Raw genomic sequence first — 21611 nt, 5'->3', positions numbered from 1 at the left:
GTGCGGCCGCGTCCCTTCCTGTGGGAATAACGCCAGGAAATTCCATGCGGGATTCCCTTCCCGGCACCGCCATATTCCCGGGACTTCCGGCGTCTCCCAGCATGCTCTGCGCGTCGGCGCGATGACGTTACCAACGCGGGTATAAAAGCGCGGCGTGGCCGGCTGCACTTCCTTTCTGCGGGAGCGGCACGGCAGCAGTGCAATGGCGCCGGTGAGAGCGGGCGGGAGGCGGCGGCGCGGCCGGCCGGGGGAACCGTGGGGCGGGTGAGGAGCTGGCGGTCATCCCGGTGCGAGTAGGGCTTTCCTGGAAGAGTTTCGTGTGGGGGGCGGCCGGGTCGGGCCGGGCCAAGCCGGCTGCAGTGAGCCGCGCAGGCCGGGAGGTGGCGCTCCCGCCGCCCTGGGTGTCCCCCCGCACTGGGGTCGGGTTAAAGGTTTTTTTGCGGCGCGGTTTGTTAACGGTGAGGAATTCTTTGGTGTTTTAGCAAAAGGACCGAAAATCCAAAAAGTCAACCTGGAAGTTTTGCCTTGACCTGACCCATCCTGTGGAAGATGGAATCTTTGATTCCGGGAATTTTGTAAGTCGTGGTTTTGCTCATGCTTGTGACGCATAGTCTAATAAAGGCCTTGGTGCAGCAACTGAGTTACAGTTGAAAAGCTGCATTTTAAATGAGTTAAATCATCAGCTGTTCTTTAAAATATTGTCATTAAAAACATTTTAAAATACTTGGTTTTATAGCATGCTTCATACCTGTCCATGACTAGAACTGCTTTAAATTAATTTCTGCTTTAGCATGGGGGTGATTTTTTATACTTACATGCTGTGAAATATTTTTGCACTCTAAATACTTCTGTCAGGACCTTAATAAATGGTGGTTTTTAACGTTGCTTCCTGACTAGGGTCTCTTCCCTAGTTCATACCTAGGGTGCCATTCCCTAGTGTTCTATTTCTTTAACGTTGAAACAGGAACAGTTCCTAAAGGAGAAGGTTAAGGTCAATGGGAAGACTGGAAACTTGGGCAACACTGTTCACATTGAACGTCTGAAGAACAAGATCACAGTAACGTCAGAGAAGCAGTTTTCTAAAAGGTTGGCATGGGTGTAATTCTGTTGTGTTTGTGGGGTTTGAACTGTGGGATGCTGAACATAAAACCAGAGTAATATAGCCTGGAAAAGATATTCTTGATCATCAAGTCCAGCTGTAAATCTGACACTGCCAAATCCACCACTAAACCATGTCCCATAAACACTCATTAATATTCAGCTCTTGCCTGCAAAATGAATTCTAATTAGTGCTCTTCTGATACTTGGATAGGTGTTAGCTCTAACCTTCATAGCACTTGTAAATATTAGTGAAACATGTAATTAAAACAGATTTATTATATCAGGAATTTTAAAATCGCCTTTTAAAACTCAAGGCTTGATTGCTAATTAATGTTGACTCTAAGCATATTAATAGAGATACTTCATACAGGTCCTTAGAAGTGTATCAGGGGGAGATGGACCTTTAAAATAACACTGAATTAATGTCATGGGTGGCTGTTTGATTATTTAATTGGTTGTATTATAATGAATGTGTGCATGATGTGGGTTGTTGCAAACAAACCCTTAAATCCAAATGAAGCCTTAAGCTGTTCAGTTAGGACACACAGGAGCTGAGTGCACTGATGAGAGGGACAGATCCTCCCTTGCATCCCCCCTTTGTTTGCTGATATAGGTGCAGCAGAATCTGTTGTGTTGGACCAAGGTTTTGAACCAGTTACCAGTGCTTTCTGGTAGTCAAATGAATAATAAATTCCTACATATCTGTAGTGAAAATATGCTTTTAGTGCCTGTTGGAGTGAAAATTTTCTATTTCCGGGTATAAATACTGTGGTATTGCCCTGCTCACGGCATTGTGTTGGGTGGAGTGCAGACAGCAGCAGGGGTTGTTCCAGTGAGAAGCTTCTGACGTGAAATTCTGGTTGTCAGGTACCTGAAATACCTCACCAAGAAGTACCTGAAGAAGAACAACCTGCGGGACTGGCTCCGCGTGGTCGCCTCCGACAAGGAGACGTACGAGCTGCGCTACTTCCAGATCAGCCAGGACGAGGAGGGCTCGGACTCTGAGGAGTAACTCAGCCTTGGCTTCATGCAGAGTACAAAAGACTACAACATCTATTTATAAGAACACTTTAACTTATTGGTGAATAAAAATTTTGTACCCTGTTGGACAGAGCATGGTTTGGTTTTCTGGTGTTTTTTTTGAAACAGCACAGGAATTGTTTGGTTTGCAGTTTTCCTTCCACTGCCAGGAATCAGCTGTTCAGTTTGCACCTGTGAATGTCCCAGCAGGAAAAAAACAGCCTTTTGGCCAGTACATGTGTAGGACAGTTAAATCAATTTTTAATCATATTGGTACAAATAGTTCTAGAGCTGCTTGTGGCTGAAAGTACCAGCTCCTGTGAATTTATGGGAAGATAATTGCAAAATACTTAATACAAGTTTACTTGTACTCATTTTAGTTTAAAAATAGGCTTGCAATGGTAAATATTTCTTTTCTGTGTTACTTACCTCATTCCTTGATTAGTTGTGGTATTCCTGTGTGTAACCACAAGTCTGGAGGACAACAAAGATTTGATAGGTTTGTATTAGATGGATATATAAGGAGGTGGAGGCAACTCTGATTACCAGCAACCAGCAACCAGCTAAAACATCTTAAGGAAAGGACTGAGATGTCCTTCAGTATTGATAGTGCCTGAATCCATAAAGTCTGTACAGATATTTCTCCTTTTATGGTGTATTTTACAGTTCTGCATTTGAATTTTGGGATTATTTCTTTAAAACAGATATTTCTCTAGTACAAGTGGAGAGTTCTTCACTGAAACAAATAATTCCCTAACTATGAACTAGTTCTTCATATAATACCAAGAGATTATTATCAAGATATTTCATTATGAAAAAAGTGTTTGTGTGACTGCAATTGCAGTAACTTGCATGTAGATGCATTTCAGTGCCATGTAGTGTCCTCTGTGTGTGGTTAATTAGAATATTTACTCAGGTTCCAATGTGCTGGTGAACTCTGGAATTAGTAATGCCATATTTGTTCAGTATCATAAACCAGGGAAACATCTAGACTCTGATACTGAACTTTGTGCTTGAACAAGTCTGGTAGTTGAGGCTGAAGTGTGCCCACTGAATTGTTTGATCTGATTTTTTTTTTATTAGCATTGTTTTTGCTGGCAAACCCCTGGAGAGAGAATTTAGAGACTTGACAAAGCACAAAGCAATGCATTACAGTCAAATGATACTCACTTTGTTACCTAAATCTAAATGAGAATTACAGAGGGGGAAATTAATTTTGTCGACAGCCTTTTGGGTATCATTTGTCATTTTCCAATGTGTTTGAGCAGCTGTGCCTGGCCCAGGGAGAGGAGAAGCAGCAGCAGTGGAGTAACAGCTACTTGTGCCATGTTTGCCTCACTCGTTTCATTTTGCTGCTTCAGAGGTGGCAAAAGGAGGGGGAGCAGTGTCTGTAACTGGCTGCAAGACAGGATGTGTTGGACTTTTTATGTGCATCAGTGGAAATAAAACAGCACAAGTCCTGCCCCACTCTGGGGCACTGGGTAGTGCTGCCCTGGAATTTCCCATTGGAGGAAAACCAGGCAGTGGTGAAGCAACAATTAGGGTGGTTTTCTTCTTTTTCTGAAAGAAAAGATTGCTAATGCTGTTACAAAATATTTACAGTACCAGTAGTTAATAACTGTGTTGAGCAAACCACATTTTTCAGGGTAAAGCTGCAAGCATTTCTAAAACTCACCTGTTTTAGAAGATAAGCAAAGGGCCTGACTTCACAGTTCCATTTCAAAGCCCAGCCCCACCTGGTGTTTCAGAGCTGTGCTTTTATGTGACAGCACATCCTTTACAGCACACTGACACAACAAACTTGTTGTGATTAAATGGAACAAGCACCAACAAAAATCGGAGCTAATGGGATCACACTGCCTTGTTAGCCTTCCTTTCAGAGCAGGCTGGCAGCCACGTGTGTGGTTGTACATCCTAGCTGTTCACAGACACAAGTTGTTACCAGTCAGAGGAAAACAAGGCCTGGGATTGCAAGAAAAAGCAACTTATTTCAGTGCTAGGTTTGGAGGAAAACCACCAAAATGCTCCTGCAAGTTTGTATTACTCAGAGTTTAACTGCAGTGAGGACGGAGGGCAGCAATTCCTTTTCCCAATGCTTGAAAATACTGTTAAACTTTGAAAAAGCAAAATTCTGATAACAGCTGTGGATCTAGAGTACTTAATAAATTTTGTAAAATTTTCCTTTAGATCCAGCCAGGCATTTTTGTTTAGTCCCTGTGTTGCTCCCCAAGCTCCACTGGGCATACCCAGGGCTTCCATCCTCAGTGTGGATGCTGGTGCAGCTCTTCTGCAGGTAGGACTTTTACCAGTCCCACGTTAGGCATAGAAACCACAAAAGGGGGTTTTAAACATAAATGCAACTTTTACTATATGATTGTTAAATGTTTATTGGGGAAAACTAGCTGGAGTCTACAGAAGAGACACTGACTCCAAGCAACACTTCAGAAAAATGGTGATTCTTCCATAGTTTCATGTATTTTTGCAGCTGAAGTGGCCAGGTGTGATGCAGGTGGCAGGCAGGAAACAGAGCCTGTTATTGTTCCAATGTAAATTTATGCAAATTACCCAGATTAGAGTTGAAGCGAGGTTTTTTAAAAGCCAGAGGTCAGTGTTTCTGTGATTTTAGGTGGGCATTAACTCAGCCAGGTACCTGCTTTGCCAATTGTTTCTTTCCAACGGAATCTGCTGTAAAATCACCAGTTTTGTTCATCAGTTTTGTTCACGTTTGTTCTGAAAGTTAGAAGATCCCAAACAGCTTTATCACACACAGGATTGACTGTTGGAATTTTCCATGTTTAATGCTGGACAAGAGCCCAGAAAAAAGCTCTGCTCATGTAGGGGCCAGGCTCTCCTCAGAGCTGCAGGGATGTGCTCCTGTGACAGCCACAGGATGAAGCTGTTGGGAAAAATAATGCAGCCACAGCATGGAGACTGCACAGGTGACAGGAGCTGCTGCCAAGTTTGGTGGCCACAGAAACACCCCAGTCTCAGATGATGCTCAGGCTGTTTTAGAGTTTCCAGAAGGGATAAGTACAAAATGCAGCAGGAGTGAGTGCTCCAGGAGCACCACTTTGCCTCCACCCAGCTGAGAGCCCTGGTCCATCAAGCCAGAGGGTTAATTTTGGAAGAGGAATAATCATTGCAAAGCACCAACTGCACTGGTAGCACAGCAGATGGGCCAGAGCTCAGGGGGGCAATGGCACCATAACTCTTACAAGGCTTTAACACAGCCAAGATACTTATATAAATCTATTTTATAAATATATATAAATAAAATATCAGATATGTTTTTCTGGTTTTCAGTGGTTTTCCCCTTCATTTCTCAAAAAACATTTTCGTTGTTGCCTTCCAAATAAAATCAGTTTATGAGAGACATCCCACACGTGTAAAATTCTGATGTCTGTCAAATAAGAAGAAACAGATTTTAAGCACAAGTGGCTGTTGCCAAAGCAGCAGTAGCAGCACCACATTGGCTATTTATGTGTGAGCATACAGAGATATTATTTTTCTGCACCGCCAGCCTTTTATCACTTTTGCTGCAGCAAAACTCTCACTGTCTTCCATTAAAAAAAGAGCAACAAACCTCACAAGATTTCGCCAATTTTAAGCATCACTAGTAAAGTTATTTTTAATGTACCTGTATGCTTTTCTGCCTGCTTGCCCTCCTGGCCAATAACCCCATCAGAAAACAGCTTCATTAAATATCCAGAAATAGTAAGATCAGAAATAAAGAGGTAAATAATAGCAGGAAATAGCTGAAAAATGTCTTGTTTACAATGTACTCAGCATGTGGCAGGTATTAAAGGAGGTGCAGACTCAACATTGTCACATAACATCAGCACAAAGTAATTAGAAACAGAGAGGCCCATGGAAAAATAAATACTCAATAACAGCTTGGATGTACCCAGCAGCAGGAAATGAGCTTCAGTGGTGGAGGGATCTGATTACTCCAAATATAGACAAAAATAAGGAACAATTGTTTCTTTTTACAGGCAAAATCAAAGCAAAGGGTCCTTATTAGGCAGATCAGAAGGGATCAAAAGTTGCCCCCTCATTTTGCATACATGTGAGTATGATATTTACATACACTCTACATAGGTATCTATTTTATTTATCCATTATGTGTTGGAGGGCTCAGGGGCTGCCTCAGGTGTCCTGGTGGGGCTTGGCAGGGATTCATGGCAGCACCATCCTATCTCAGCAACTAAATCCATCCAGCCCATCCTGCTGCCTCCAACTGCTGTCCTGAGGACACAGGAAAAACTAAATTCCTGTGGGGTGTGCATTTTTGGCAGGGTGCTGGCATGAAGGCCCTTTTAGGCTTGCCTTGGCACTGTGGCTGCTATTTGAGCCCTAATTCATGCTGGAGCAGTGCTGCCTGGGATAACTGGGACAGTGGCTGTAACATGCCCCAAATTGGATGCAGCTGGATCCCATGAAGTCTTTCTGGAGGAGATTGAGGGATTGATTCCAAGCAGGGTCTCTGTGACCACTCTGAGCCTGGAAACTGCCCTGAGCAGCATTTTGTACCTGAATCCCTTTGGTCTGAGCATAAATAAACTCACAAGGCACTAAGGAACCAACAGCCAGGAAGGATTTTCCATTGCTGTCCATCCATTCTGGATTTAAATGAGAAATTAGGAGAGAAATGCTTTAATATATTGCTAATAAATGTCTTTTTTAAAATTATACAGCTTAGTGTATCAAGGGAGTTCAAACCCCCCATCCCAGGAAGCATTAAAGCATGATTTAAGCCTCATATTTGTTATATGGTTTTTGCTGTCAGGTTGAGGGTTTAGAAGGGATTTTAAATGAGAACATGGGACAATATGGATTTTTTTTTCAGTAGGTACTATGGCTCAATCACCACACTGATGTTTCCTGCACACCAACAGGAGCTCAACCTCCAGGTGCCAAAACCCACAACAGCACCAGCATCTTCTTAATCTCTGGCACAGGGCACAGGGAGAGGACAGAAGGCACTGAATAATAAACACAGCAAAATGCACAAACAGCAGAATTGAAAGCAAACAGCTAAAATTCTTCAGTTTGCGACAGAACAGTAAAATGCTTCTGGGGCCTGTGCTGCCACTGAGTTGGGCTTCCCCACGTCTCATCCAGGACTGATAAGGGGGTGTTCAGCCATCCCTGTTCCTAACCTGATAACATTTTCCAGCAAAACTGCATTCATCAGTCTTCCTCCTCCCAGCTCATTTAGAAATTATTTACACTGCTGGCAGATAAGGGTCCTGAGATAGGGGTGGTTTTGCTGACACAACAGCCTGGGAGCTGTAAAGCCTCTGTGCTTCTCCCCCAGCAGCTGTTTCAGGGCTCTTCCTCCTGCCCCAGCCTGCCATGCTGAGACCCCTGTGGGGGTAAAGACCCTCCCCATGGCCCCCAGCTGCAATGGGGCACAGGGTGGGGCTGGCAGAAATAACTTCCAGTGCCTTTGGGTGGGCAGCAAGGGGCAGCTGAACAGCCTGAAGCCCAAAGCAGGATAAATTATCTATCTCTCTATAAATATGTATCATTCCCAGAGAATTTGCCTCTCAGGGGACAGGGATCATAGCAGCAGGTGCTGACAGTGCTGCCCCCCATCTCATCCTGCTCTGAGTACTCAGGTTCCAAACTCCATTAGGATATCTCCATAATTACACACTGCAGCCATAGAAGTGTAACTGAGTGTTTGATGTCAATCCTGAGCATCAGGGACTGGGATGAGCTGGATGACCCTTGGAGGTTAGCAGGGAGAGGAAATCTGCTTATTCTCAGTGACTTCTGACCTTCAAATCCACCCTGGAAAGCTCAGGAGGGCTTTTTTCCTCTCCCCCCAAACACAATAGAGAGACATGAAACAACCAATGTTTTTGCAGGTGCAGAATTATCTATTGGGAGAACAAACTGTAGAGGTTGTGACATAAAGCTGCGACTTTCCTCCTCACCTTTAGCAGGGAGCCTGTTTCCCACACCAGCCCAGAAACCAAAAGAAAAAAAAAATAAAAAAAAAATCAAAGCCCATGAAATCAGAAACCAAGCAAAACCCTGGGCTTTTGTTCCAGTATATTTTGGGGATCTTGTCTGTCAGTGCCATTGGCAGGGGTGTCTCCCTGCCCCAGCTCTGATGCTCTTTGCCAGGGTGGGATTGCTGGACCCACTGCAGAAAGGGCATTGTTCTGCTATACACAAAACCTCTGAGGAGGTTTTTGCTTGCAGGTCAAGAAGCTGCTGCTGTTGCTTGCCTGATTCCTCTGTGTGTTTTGTATTGCACACAGGCAAGTAAAAAGCACTATGATTATAAGAGTGTTTATGTGTGCTGTCCTGAGCTTTGCTCAGCCCCAGAAACAGCTGGGATGCCCAATTCCCTTTAAAACAAATGGAACTCCTGTGCCAGCCCTTTCAAGATAGTTTTACAAACAGACCTTAGAGATATGAGCTCAAAAAATGAGTCTTCCAGGGTGGCTCATCCAGCACTGTTACTCAAAAATATGAGGGAAGATATGAGTCAGAATCAGGGCTGACATCAGGCCAGGATTGGACTGACAGAGTGAACATGAGGTGCAATCAAAGTCCTTCCCAGTTTGCCCATTTTTGACAGTCTTGTTTGCAGGGAAATGCCTTGCTGAAACCCAAGGGCTGCTGCAACATCCTATCAGCCTTGGTCTGGGCTGCAAATGGAGCAAGGTGGTGGTGAACTGGTCACAAACACCCCATGGGCTCTTGCTGAAGTGCTGGAGGGAATAATACCCAAGCAACACACTTGGAGAGCTGCAGTGGGCAGTCCACAAGAGGCAGCAAGGACTGTTCATTCATTACTTACCCAATACCTGATACAGCTCTGTGGTTTACTCCTTTAATTTGAAATTCGCTGCATGAGTGTTTATCTGGACTTGGAAGCAGAGGTTTAGCAATGCTGCACTGATTTTTCATAAAGCTTCCCCAGGGTGTGACAGGGTATCAGATCCATTGCTCATGTCAGGGGATGATAACAGGAGAGCTCTCTTCCTAAATGGAAACACAGCAGCAAACTCCATCTCAGCTGCACAGGGGAAAGATCAAGGCAGAAGACCACACTTAGCCCCATGTTCTGCCCAGGACCCCCCACTGCAGGCAGGACATGGCCCAGCTCCAGCCTGGGTGGGCAGCAGCAGCCGGGGGCTGATGATCCAGGCTGGATTGAGTGAATCAGGATTATTTTGTGTTCTGTCACAGAGTCTTGAAAATAACAGGAAATCTGAGTTGAGTAATTAAAAGTTCTAAGGAGAATTTGAGATTATGGGAAAGAGCTGCTTGCCCAGCTGCATTCATTATCCATAACCAATTTTACAAATTTTACATTTCCCTGGGTATTTCTTTCAATGAACTTTGAGAATCAACATGTTGGCATGCTCATGCACATCCACATCTACTTGTACTTTCAGATTCCTCCTTTGCTCTTACTTCTAAGGCAGTGCATAAATGTCATAATTTAGGTACTAGCAATACCCTGAAGACCAGAAATTGAAGCTAAAATGCTCAAAGACCCCACTATCAATGTGACCACACTTAGATTCACTGCAGATGCAAAATAGCAACAAAACAAGCAAGTGAGAAGCAGAGTTGGATTGCAAGTCAGCATCCCCACCATGGGATGTGGCTCTATTGGCTGTGACAGCCCTGACTGACACAGGCAGAACCACAACTACCTCATGCCAAGCCTTTAAAAACATGGAATCATCTGGAAGAGATGAGATATAGGAAAGCTAGATCCCAAGTGAAGCTGGAAACTTGTAGTTGAGAGCTGAGAAAAATGCTCACTGAGAATAAGCTGATGGGATGCTCCAAATCACTTGCTGAAGTAGCTGCTCAGAATTATTAATTTATGTGAAAGTGCACACTAGCACAGCCCAGGAGAAAACAGTGGGTCTCCAGGAACAAGAGCTGGGGGTAATTGTTGCCAGACTAGTTCTTGGTTGATTAGCCAAAATAAAAACATTCTTTAGAAACCCATGGGGATTTGGGTAAAATATTTGCTAGTCTGGAAGATTTTCTCCCATATCTGTTTCCATTAGCAGTTTATCTCTCTGACTGGAAATGAGTGTTTTTCCTAGAATTTTAAGGACCCATCAGACATGGGACTGAAGGTGACCCCTGGGAGCAAAGAGGAGGAAAGGAAAGAATTCTAACCCAGAGAGGCTGCTCTGACTCCAGCTACATCCTGGCCATCTGCTAGATTCCAATACTCAGCCAGAATAATGTATGGGGGTTTTGTTGTCCTGTCTGGCAGACTAAATGCCTTGAAAAAGCCACAATCAGGTCACATCAGTTCTGTTTGCCACCTCTCCAGCACAGACCTGCTGACATTCTGTGCCAGCTGCTGCCCAAAGGGGACCACAGATGCCAGAAGATGCTTCATCACCTACTGAGGCAGTTTTTGCATCCCTGCTGTTTGTACACAGCCCCAGGACCAACAGAGTGTCTCATGACAGTGACAACAAGCAGCCCTGGCTGGTGGGCAGCAGCTTTGAGGGCAGCACTCATTAGTTTTACAGAGGACAAACTCTTGTCTCTCCCCACCCCAAAGTGGTGCCAAGGCTTCCTCACACAGATTCATGGTCATGCAGAAGGAGCTGTGTCCAGCAAACACCATCACATCCTGCTCCCCACTGGGAGCTTCTGGCTCCCCAAAGTCAGGGAAGATCCACCAAGAAACCCCCTTGACTTTTTTATGGGAAATAATTGAACACCAGCTTTTGTAGGGGTGTCCAAAATATCATAATTTAATGAAAGAGATGAAGGAAATTCTCCCCTGTGAGGGTGCTGAGGCCCTGGCACAGATTGCCCACAGAAGCTGTGGCTGTCCCATCCCTGGAAGTGTCCAAGGCCAGGTTGGACAGGGCTTGGAGCAACCTGGGATAGTGGAAGGTGTCAGGGTGTGGAACAAGATGATCTTTAGGGTCTCTTCCAATCCAAACCCTTCCAGGATCCTATGATTTTACTCTCATGCCTCTCTCTGATCCTGAATCAGAAGAACCAGGACAAATGAAGGAAAGTTGATCACCAAACAGATGAAATTTCCTAATGGCTCCCTGCAAGGTCTCTGCCAGAACAATTCAGATGGATGCACCAACACGTACAAGCCAAAATGCTCTGTGAATTAAGAAGCATTGCCCTGATGAGGGAATATTTGCTGTAATTTGTTTTGCAGGCACTTAGAGAAAAACAGAATAAGAAGAAATGGTGAGAGTACCCAACAAAATAATATGAAAATGGAGCCTCTGGCAGCCTCTGAAATGCACATTTTTAATGCAATTAGAGCATGGAGTGGATGAGGGACCCCGGACACAAAGCAGCCAAACTCTAGTTGTGCTTTTGTTACACTGCTGCAGGTCTGAGCACAGTCTGTTCCACAAGTGACTGGAAAATACATTACAGCTGGGAGGAAAATGGATTTTTCTTTTCTTCTAAACCTACTGTGAAATATGAATTGGGAATTCATTAGCTATGAGCTGCTGCAAAGTAACGTTGTTCTTAAAATATTCTCCTGGTTCCAGAGGACCTTGGTTAACTGCAGACAGAGAAAAGGGTCTTTCATTTCATAAAATGTCCTGGGAAGGATCATTAGAAATTACTTACAGATTCTTTCAGAGGCTTTTCAATTTCCATTTACAGGCTCTAAGTGATGACAAAGCAGAAAGGCTTTAAGCTGGAGGAGGGTAGATTTAGATTAGACATTGGGAAGAAATTCTTCTCAGTGAGGGTGGCCAGCACCTGGCACAGGTTGCCCAGAGAATCTGTGGCTGCTCCATCCCTGGAAATGTCCAAGGCTGGGCTGGATGGGGCTTGGAGAAACCTGGTCCAAAGGAAAGTGTCCCTTCCCATGGCTGGGGTTTGTACCTAGGTGAGCTTTAAAGTCTCTTCAAAGCCAAACCATTCTCTGATTCCATGTGAACAGTGAATCTGCAGCTGTTGAGTGGTGAAGGAGAAGGTGCCACAGGCTCTGCTGCTCACAGAGGCAGGAGTGGGGAGCCAGAAGGAGGAGCATGGGCAAAGCAGGCTGTGGCTGTGGTTTATCCATGTCCCAGCACCCTCCTGGGGGATGCTCAACAGCTTTGGATGCAATGAGCAGCATCAGTCCTTGGGACCTTCCTGCAGGTCACCCAAGGTCCATTTGAGCACAGAGACAGCTGGGACACTGTCAGAGCTGTGGGGCCTTTTCCCCAGATGTGTGTGCCCAGCTGGGCTGGGTTCCATCACTGCAACATCTGAACAAGGTTTTGGAGATAGCAGGACCACCAAGATCCACCAATGATGGACGCAGGCACCAGGGGTGGAATAGATGTCCTGAAACTTTAAAGCCTCCTTGGTTGTGGAAGAGTTTGATTGGCCTCAGCAATATTTGATATCCTGTCAAGAAATCACTCATCATGATGAAGGCTGCATTTCAACAAATGAAGAACAGTGCTGCTCCTCCAAGCTCTGCTCAGAGACTGCTGTGAGCCCCTGAACGTGGGTGGCTGTACATGTCTACACATCACTCTGCTCTGCCCAAAACTGGGGTATGGTCTGCCTGTGTGGGCAGGTCTCAGCCATGTTTTGGTTCCAAAATGCCCAGGAGGACCAGGCCCGTGGCTTTGGCTCAGGCCCCTCACAGTGTCAGAGAGCAGTGGGGTCACTGTCCAGAGAGCCCTGTGGATGTCATGGACAGGCTTCCAACACCATCACCCAGCTCTAGTTAAACAACCAGACTTTGAAAGTGGATCCTGCAGGAGTAACTCCACAGCACCAGAGTGGGAGCAGCTTTTGAAGTCAGCCCTTATCACCTCAGTCCATCACCTGCACAATTAAACCTTTCTTCCCCTACAAAACAGCAGATGCCAATACAAACAGCATAACCCCCCTGATTCCCTGCTAATCATTGAACAAACCTGCTACAAAGGTGACCCCAAGCCCTTTAGGAGCAGAGTGGGGACATGGATGCACTGGGTGATCTCAGAGGGGGAAATCTGTGCTCAGGAATGGCTGCTCTGTGCTCTGCAGATGAAGGGAAGCAGTGGCTGTCCACACTGAGAGTGGCAAAGGTCCTCTGGTGCATTCCCCTGCCTGGCCTGCCCTCCTCCCACCACTCTTCTGACAGGTTTTTAAACCCATTTGCCAGCATTGCTCCCTATTTGGCATGGCAGTGATGGTCTCAGAGTGCTGCATTTGCTCAGGTTTCAAGAAACTGAGGGAACAGGCAAGGAAATGGAGAGAGGCAAGAGCAACCTCCTGCCTGAGGTCTCTGGTGGCACTGGGGACACGATGGGAGCACTGGGAACCTGGGCAAGGAGAGGTGGCAGGGCAGGACAGAGGACCCACAGAACCAGGCAGGGCACAAGCTGCCAACTTGTCTGCTCATAGAGCAATTGATTTTCAAGGGCTTTGAATGAAAACTCAGAGGAGCAACACGATTGTTTTACAAGTACCTAAAAGAGGAGCTGAAATCTCCTTTCTCCTGGCTGCAGGCACATTGATTTTCCTTGAGGTTTAGAGGCCAAACGTCTCCAATATCCAGAACCTCTTGACAAGCAAGAAGCCACAGGCTGAGAATTAGGAAAAAGAAATGTGGGAGGTCTTCTTCAAAGCCAGAAATATCTTCGAAGCTGTAAAGACAAGATCCTCTTGAACAAAAGAGTCGGTCCCACCTCCACTGTCACTTACCTGACCTTTTCATTTGTCTGGAGAGCTGATAAAATTCACATGACAAGATATGCCTGGAGAAAAATCCTTGCTTACAGGTTTTTGGTAGAAAAAATGTGTTTCCCCCCAAAAAAAATTTGAATCCAACCAGTTAAAAAGAGGTTTCAAAAAATACAAAAGCAAAATGAATTTTGTATGTCCAGTTTTTCCATTTCATTCCAAAAGGAAAATATCTAAGTAAGATATTAACTCCTATTAGTATGGACAATTATTTCTGCTGGCATGGTATCTTCATGCCAGTCATTTGAAAGTGGTGAATAAATCCCTGCCTGGAGACCTTACAGTGAGAAAACTGAGAGCCTGAAGGAAGAACTGACAGCAGATAACAATAAAAACAACAATCACTTTTTCTTTTTTTTGTCCAGAACTGACATTTTCCTGTGAAAATGTGAAATGAAAAATGTCTTGTTCAGTGAGAAAGCAACTCAAGACAGGCAGTCCCTGCCAAGGATCCTTCCCACCTGCCCTGGAGCAGAGCAGGTAGAGGTGAGCTGAGCACTCTGATGCTCAGCCACCAAACCCAGCTCTGCTGCCTCCTCATCCCTTTTCCTTTTTCTTCCTATTTCTACCACTCGCCTGGGGCTCTCCTCCCAGGAGAGCTGATATTTTACAGCAGCATGCTGAGAGCTATTAAAGCCCCACCAGGCACCCCCTGCCAGCAGCTGTCACAGATGATCCAGCACCGGGACCATCTCACTCCCCCTGCAGAGCTCTGGGATGTCCCTGAGCTCTCTGAAGCCCCAGCACCAACGCCCTCATGTGCTCACAGCTTTCCTGCAAGGCTTTTCTCCACATTCTTCCCCTGCTGCCCTTTGCCACTACTGGTTCAGTTTTCCCAGTGGTTTCACTTAGATGTAAAATGCTTCATTTCCCACCCTCTGCCAGGCTCCAGGGACCACCACCAGCGCTGAGCTGAGCTTCTCTCTGGGGTGCTGTGCATCCCTAGTAATGAAAAACTGGAATATTTCAAATAAAAACCATCTCCCTCATATGAATTCATCAGCACCAGCCATGGCAGATGCTGCATCTCTCAACACATTCAGCAAAAGGAAAAGCCTCAGCAGCAGCAGCTTTGGGTCTCCAGATGCCAGCGCAGAGGTGTCTCCTCCTGCTCGCTGCCCCAGCCAAGAGAGATGATGGATTTTACAGAATCACAGCCAGATCGGCTGTCACAGACAACAGCTCTGGGGAAGACTTCTCTGCTGACTCCTTGGGAGCTTTGAAAGATCCCCAGTAATTATTTTTCCTTAAGAAAACAGATGAATTAATCCTTCTGCCAGCATTGTGGTTGGTTTTTCCTGTAACTGGTGTTTTCAAAAGCTTGCAGAGAGCAAACGAGGCTGCCTCGCACCATTTTTCAAAAATCATTCCCAGTCGTGTAGTTCAAACGCTCCATCAGATTTCCAGAAGAAAACAGATCAGATTTCTGAAGTGCTCAGTGGGTGCTACAAAACTGGGGACGTTGTCTTGTGCCTCAAAAGAGAGCAGCAGATTTGGCACAGATCTCACATATTGGGGATGGGTGCCAAATACGTGCTTCTCCCTGAGTTTTAGCTGCATTCTCTTTTCTGAAATGATTCATTTACAGCCTTCAAATATGAAATACAGATAATTCAGGAGAGAAAATTGGGGAATCCAGCAATGGATGTGGTTCCTGTGCACAGCCTTGCTCCTTATGCTAACAGCACTCTGCTCTAAGCCCCAGAAAAAGATGTGAAGACCCTAAACTTTGCAATGTGGACACCTCATGACACAGCTAAGAAGGTTTGGTAATGGGGTTTGATAAGGCAGCCAAAGAAAAACCCAATTTTTTCAAGTGGAATTGCCTTCTGCAAAAGGCACTGGAGAAGTAGCTCTCAGAAAATTCACTCCAATTTCATACAAATTGCTGTAAATTGGTTTCATCAGTGACAATTAAGCAGAAATGCCACCTGAAAGACCTCTAACCTTTGAATGTCAGACTTGGACATCAGCAATGCAGATGGCTCTTCTCTGCAACTGCTCTGCAGATAATCACAGAACCATCAAATATTTTGGGTTGGAAGGGACCTTAAAGAACATCAGATTCCAACCCCCTGCCATTGGCAGGGACGATTTCCACTACTGGAAATTGTTGCTCACTTAAACAGTTGCTCAATTAAACAGTCAAACCTTCTTTTCTGTGGCTATACATAAAAAACTCCCACTTAAAAATCAGTTTATATATCAAGCTCCTCTGTATGACTTTACAAACACTTACATTTGGCAGGGGAGGTCGTGATCATGTTAAAATTAGTGGAGGTTTGCTCAGCAGCCCCACACAGCAGCATTTCACCTGCTGAGCAAAGATAAAATGGGACAGGTGATCAGGATCCAAACTGGGTCTTCATTTATGGATTTAATTTTTTTTCCTGAAATAAGAGAGCCCAGCTTTATAAGAATAGAAAACTTCAGCTTACTTAGCTGAAAAAAAAAAAAGGCAGGTTGAGAGAGGATACAACTGCTGTTTATAAGTAAATAAGGACTATCAGCAGGAAAAGAAAATGATTAGGCTAATAACCCCTAGTTAGAACTAGTGGGAATGAGCTGGCCATAAATTATTCAGGATGGAAATGAGAAGTTTCATCCCATTAAAGAAATCTTCATAACAACATCAATTCTTGCCTCCAGTTAGTCTAAAATATAGAGATGGAAGGGCGGGCAGAGGGGAGAACTTACCAGAATTTCATTCTGAAAGGGAGGAATGGCAGCAGCAGGAGGGAAAAAGCTCCTTTACACAGGGCAGAAAATACACAACCACAATCCAACACAAAAATACACACTACAGATTAACTAACAGTCTTGGGGAAGAAACGGCAAATATTCCTGGCCCTTCTTAGTTTATGAGTTATTTATTATTGCCATTAAGAACCTTTTTGACATTTTATAGGATGGTCTGAATGCAAATTACAGGAAGGTCAGTGTAAAAACACGTTTGTTAAATAAACCAGCATTTTCTTAAACTTCCTTATGAAAAGAAATGTCTCTGTGGACCTTTAATGAGACAGCACTGTGGCCCTTGTCTAAACCCAGGGTCAGGGAATGAGAAAGACTGGGCTGGCTAATTGCAGGCTGAATCTTATTTAACTGTCCAAAACAGAAGAAAATTCTTAGGGTTGAAGAGTTCATTAGTATTTTCTTCCTCTCACTGTCTTGAAAGCAAGCAGTGATGGTGACCTGTGATCTTCTGACCTGAGAAAATTCATAGAAAGCTAAAAATAAGTGTAATTGTCAGGTGGAGGGTAGTTTTGAGCTACACCCCTTCTGCTATAATGCTGTGGGAATGACATTGTCCCCTCCCAGGACAGAGGGGACAACCCCCTCACTCGCAGTGGCCTGAATCCTGCCAGAGACATGGACAGACATCTCTCTTTGACCTCCAGCATTTGAGGGACAACCACCACCAACTTGCAATACAAGCTGGCTGGTTGCAATTCCTTGAACTTGCAATTTGTCTTTAATAGTAACACTCATCAAAGCTGTTTATAGCCATTAATTCTCCCAAAACCCTCACAAGGCTGTAACACCCAGCAAAAAGTAAAGCAGGCAGAGATTAACTGATCAGCACAGGGTATGTCACAGCTCAGCAGGAGGAGCCCTGTCCTGACCCAGATCTCTGCTGTTTTATAGCAAAAAAATGAAAGGAAAATCACTTCAGGCTAGGCCTGAAGTCTGTGTTCTGTCAAAGTGCTGAGTGCCAGGCTCTGCTGTGCCACCAGCTCATGGGCACTCAATATCACTGACTCACAGGGGACACTGCAAAAGGCAGAGGTGCAACATAAGATGGGAAAATCCATCTCCAAGGTTTGCCTCTTTCTGAGGTGGTTTGTTCTGAATAAGTCCTATCCATCTCCAAGGTTTTGAAGCTCAGTCTGCCTCTTTTTGAGGTGTTTTGTCCTTAATAAGTCCTAACAACCAGTTCTTGGTTTGGTCCTGGCAGGTAATTGTGACCCTTTGGGTGTCCCTAAGGACCTGGGGTCTCCCTGGGTGTTCCCTCCTCACCACCACCATGAACTCCCCTCTAAAACCAGGTCCCACCAGATGAGCCCACCAGCTCCTCCACAAGAAAACACAGCATGGCCAGATTTCTCTACAGCCATTCCAAACCTTTTCCACTTCAGCCACCCCAAATTTAGAGTGCCAGGGTTACAGGACATGTCCCGTTCCCATCTGCCATTGATGCTTGGCCATGGAACTTTCACTGGTGATAAATCCCTCCTCACACACCTGGATCATCCTTTAATGGGTTGCCATGGATTCAGCTCCAGTCTGGGAGTCATCCAGGTCTGGTTTAAGCACAAATTTGGCAGAGCCACCTTCACCCACTCGGTGTCAGAGCTGGCCCGTGCAAACCCCAATCTTGCTTAGCCCAACGCATCCCTTATCAACAAGGACACCCCTCCTAGTGCTTTCTGTTCCTCTTGCCTAAACAAGAAACATTTCTGTGACAAGCCAGGGGCTGTGCCTGGGAGAGGCGATTCCAGCCCGGAGATAACACAGACACAGCTGCCTTTGTTCCTTGGGAAATCTATTGATGGAAGGGAGGGAAGGTCCCACACAGGGGAGCTGCTCTTTGGGGTCCATCCAAACTGATGTTGCTGATGGTTTGATACGAGGTGCCGTGGGCCAGGCTGGCTTTTCCCGGAGTGCTGGGGCAGCAAGGCTGCAGGGAGTCAGAGTTTTGTGCTGCTCCAGGCAAGGTTTATCTGAGGAAAAGGCAGCAAGGACGGGCTGCAGACACGCGTTTGGCAGGGGGAGAACAGCCAAGCACAGTGATATCACAGCTCTGAGTCATTAGCTACAACTCAGAGCTCTGCCGGGGTAAGAGACAAGGGGTTGTAAATAGATACCAAGAATAAATGCCAGGAGAAAAAGGAGTTTCAATTTTATTGCTGATTAACTATTTCACAGCTTGGTCTATGCTGAGGGCCAGATCTGGACACCAAAATCCTTAAATAGTTTCCATGCCAAGCATGGGCAGCCAGGGAACCTTGAACTGTTCAGCTGAGATCTCATCCTCCTAAACCAAGTTTTTAGTGCCCTGATGCTGCCCAGCATCTCTCAGGGCTGGGGTTGGATGGTTTTCTACACCAGAGAAAGTAAAGGCACACATTTATATGTTGACAGGAGCTAATTAGTTCTACAAATACGCCCTCCTTCTGAAGATATCCAAAATGATTAATGATTTTTCATGGCTAAATGGTTTTGACAGGCTTTTCAAAATGATGGAAATCTGTTTAACTGAGGACTAAACACATTTGTGCATTTCCAAGGACAGAAGGCTGAGGATGCATCCTCAAGATGAGCTCCTTTGCAGACTCACACCCTGAAAGTTCCAGAACCCATCAAGCAACAATAAAGGAGTAAATAATAAAAGTAATAATCCACAGAGCAAAATGCTGCATTTCCTCTCTGTAACAGCCCTGGTGCCCAGCTTGCTGTGCCATGGTAGCTGAGCATGATTTCTGCTAAACACACACATCTCTCCCTCCTCAGGTATCACACACCGTGACGTTCTCTCCGAATCATTTTCCCTGAGCATTGCTTAGCAACTCATTTCTGGTTATCTAACTCCAAGCAGTTCATCCTAATGACCATGCTGGGTTTCTCTTTTTCTTTCTTTTTTTTTTTTCTCTCCTTCCTTTTCAGATCTTCCCGTGCTGTTTCTTCTGGTAAGGAACTGCAAGTGGCAGCAGTTTGAGAGTTCTGGGCAGGGCAGGACATGGTGCCTGCTCCTCTTGCTGTGAGTGGGGATGTGCAGGATGCTCCTGGCACCCAGGACAGCTCTAAAATACACAAAAAGCCCCACTCTCCTTTAAGACTTCTCCTCTGCATCTCTCCATCTTGAAATATCCAATCCTTTTCACCTTTTTTAAAAATTGTTTGAGCACTTAATGCCAAAACATCCCTTGCTGGTGGAGTCAAAGGCTGCAAAATGAGATTTCTCTGGCTGATGTCCCCACACAGCCCAAGGTGCTGGAAGAGCTGCCCTGTAGTGCAGGCGGCAGGTCTTGAACCTTCCACCTCTGAGGAAGGTTTGCATTATAGGCTTCTACATTTTTCCATTCCACACCAGGGATTAATTAATGTGCACAGCAAATTATGTTGGAGAATTGCATGAGGAGAGACTGTCATCCAAAACAGAAGGAAAAGTAGGAGATGTCTGTAATTACATGCATTTATTCCATCAAAGTGTGCTTCTGGTCAGATCATTAACTGCAAAGCACCACTCAGAGTGCAATCTGACATTTGGAGGAGTCAAACGTCTCATGCCTTCTCGTGCCAGAGGAATATTTCAGCTTCTGCATCAATCTCTCCTTCACCTTTCTAGTCACCACCGCAGTGACAAGTCCCTTCTCATGGCTTGTAGCATCTTGCCAGTTCCCTCAGGCAGAAAATTTCCCTTTTTGAGTCACTGTAGAATTTCTCAGGCTGTAGAGCAGCCAAAGCCTCCCCCTGCTTTCTAGCTCTGTACAATTTGACAAAATCTTTGCCCCAGCCTGAGGGCAGAACTGCAGCCCCATAAACAGCCTAAACATTGGTGGATGTCTACTAAACCCTGTGCTTTGCAAGCTACAGGTGAATTTATCTATGTGCTGCTGGTCAGAGGTATCTGCACAGGTCATGAGGGCTGTGACCACCATTTGGGTGATGGACATCTTACTTTGTGGCCTGCAGGTATGAAGGACAGAGCTGTGGCTCCAGGCAGACCAAATGCTGAATTCCAGGATGGATCTAGGGTCCTCTGAAATAGATCATCTCCATCCCGAAGCTCAGAGTTTACACACAAACCTCCTGTTAAAATTCTATTTCACTGGGAGTGACAGACAAAAACAAACTCTACTTATTTTAGAATGACTATGCCTAAAACCCACAGGGATGTGGTAGAGGAAGACTGACTTTCCTGGGCAGGAATGTTGTGGCATCAGGCAAGCAAAGGCTATGCCAGAACTTCCATCCTGCCCAGTCTGAGTGACCTGCAGCCTCAGCATCCCAGGGGAGCCTGTACTGTGCAATAGTGTTGTTTTTACTGTAAGCCCAGTGGCACATGGCTGATAAAATAAGACTGGGAGATTCCACACAGCCCAGCATCAGATGACTTGAATGATGAAAGCTGGAGATTTCCTTCCTGTGAGTGATCTGGCTCCACTGTGGCATTAAAATCAGGGCATAACATGGAAGGGACAGTGAGGGGATTTGGCAGGTCACACTCCAGCATCAGCAGCTGCTGGTCCTTCCCTCCCCAGCCTTGGCCTGCAGCATTGTTTAGAGGAAAATGATTCCTAGGCAGGATCTGGGGTCCACTGCCTGTGCAATCTGAGGCAAATGACTTGGTTTTCTTGTTTCCAATACACCATCCTCTTGTATATATCAGAGATATTTTGAAGATGAAGGTTAGAGAAAGGACTCTTGAAGAATACAAGGAGTTTGGTACCCACTTCCCACTAATACTTAAGTATAGCTGACATCAGGGAAGGACAGAATAGAGGAAAAGAGATAAAATTTATCTAAAATTATCCCTTTCTCATTTAAATATCATATCATCCTTCCTCGGTTTAGTGAGGTTGTTTTTTTTTTGTTTTTTTTTTTTTTTGTAGGTACCTTGCAGCAGTGCCCACATCACCCTGGCTGGTAGAAAACAGAGGGTCACAGCCTGTTCTGGGCCGTAGATACCAACCCCTAGAGAAAGAAGTCAAAAGTTGCAAGCATTTGGTGAGTAGCTGCAGTTTGTGGTTATTTCAGCTAATAAAATAGTA

The 21611-nt window shown here is 45.2% G+C and overlaps 1 protein-coding gene across 1 annotated transcript; it reads left to right on the top strand.

The window, feature by feature from the left end:
* The first annotated feature begins 170 nt into the window (after positions 1-170).
* Positions 171-2215, top strand: RPL22L1 (ribosomal protein L22 like 1). The gene is made up of 4 exons (XM_083869004.1): positions 171-211; positions 483-575; positions 965-1086; positions 1969-2215. The coding sequence occupies exons 1-4, from the start codon at positions 203-205 to the stop codon at positions 2111-2113; spliced, it is 369 nt and encodes a 122-aa protein (XP_083725130.1). The 5' UTR covers positions 171-202; the 3' UTR covers positions 2114-2215.
* The last annotated feature ends 19396 nt before the right edge of the window (positions 2216-21611 follow it).

Source organism: Zosterops lateralis, assembly GCF_965231275.1.
Source record: "Zosterops lateralis genome assembly, chromosome: 10".
Taxonomy (NCBI): Eukaryota; Metazoa; Chordata; class Aves; order Passeriformes; family Zosteropidae; genus Zosterops; species Zosterops lateralis.
The sequence above is the reverse complement of the archived record's forward strand: the minus strand, read 5'-3'. Positions and strand labels throughout refer to the sequence as shown.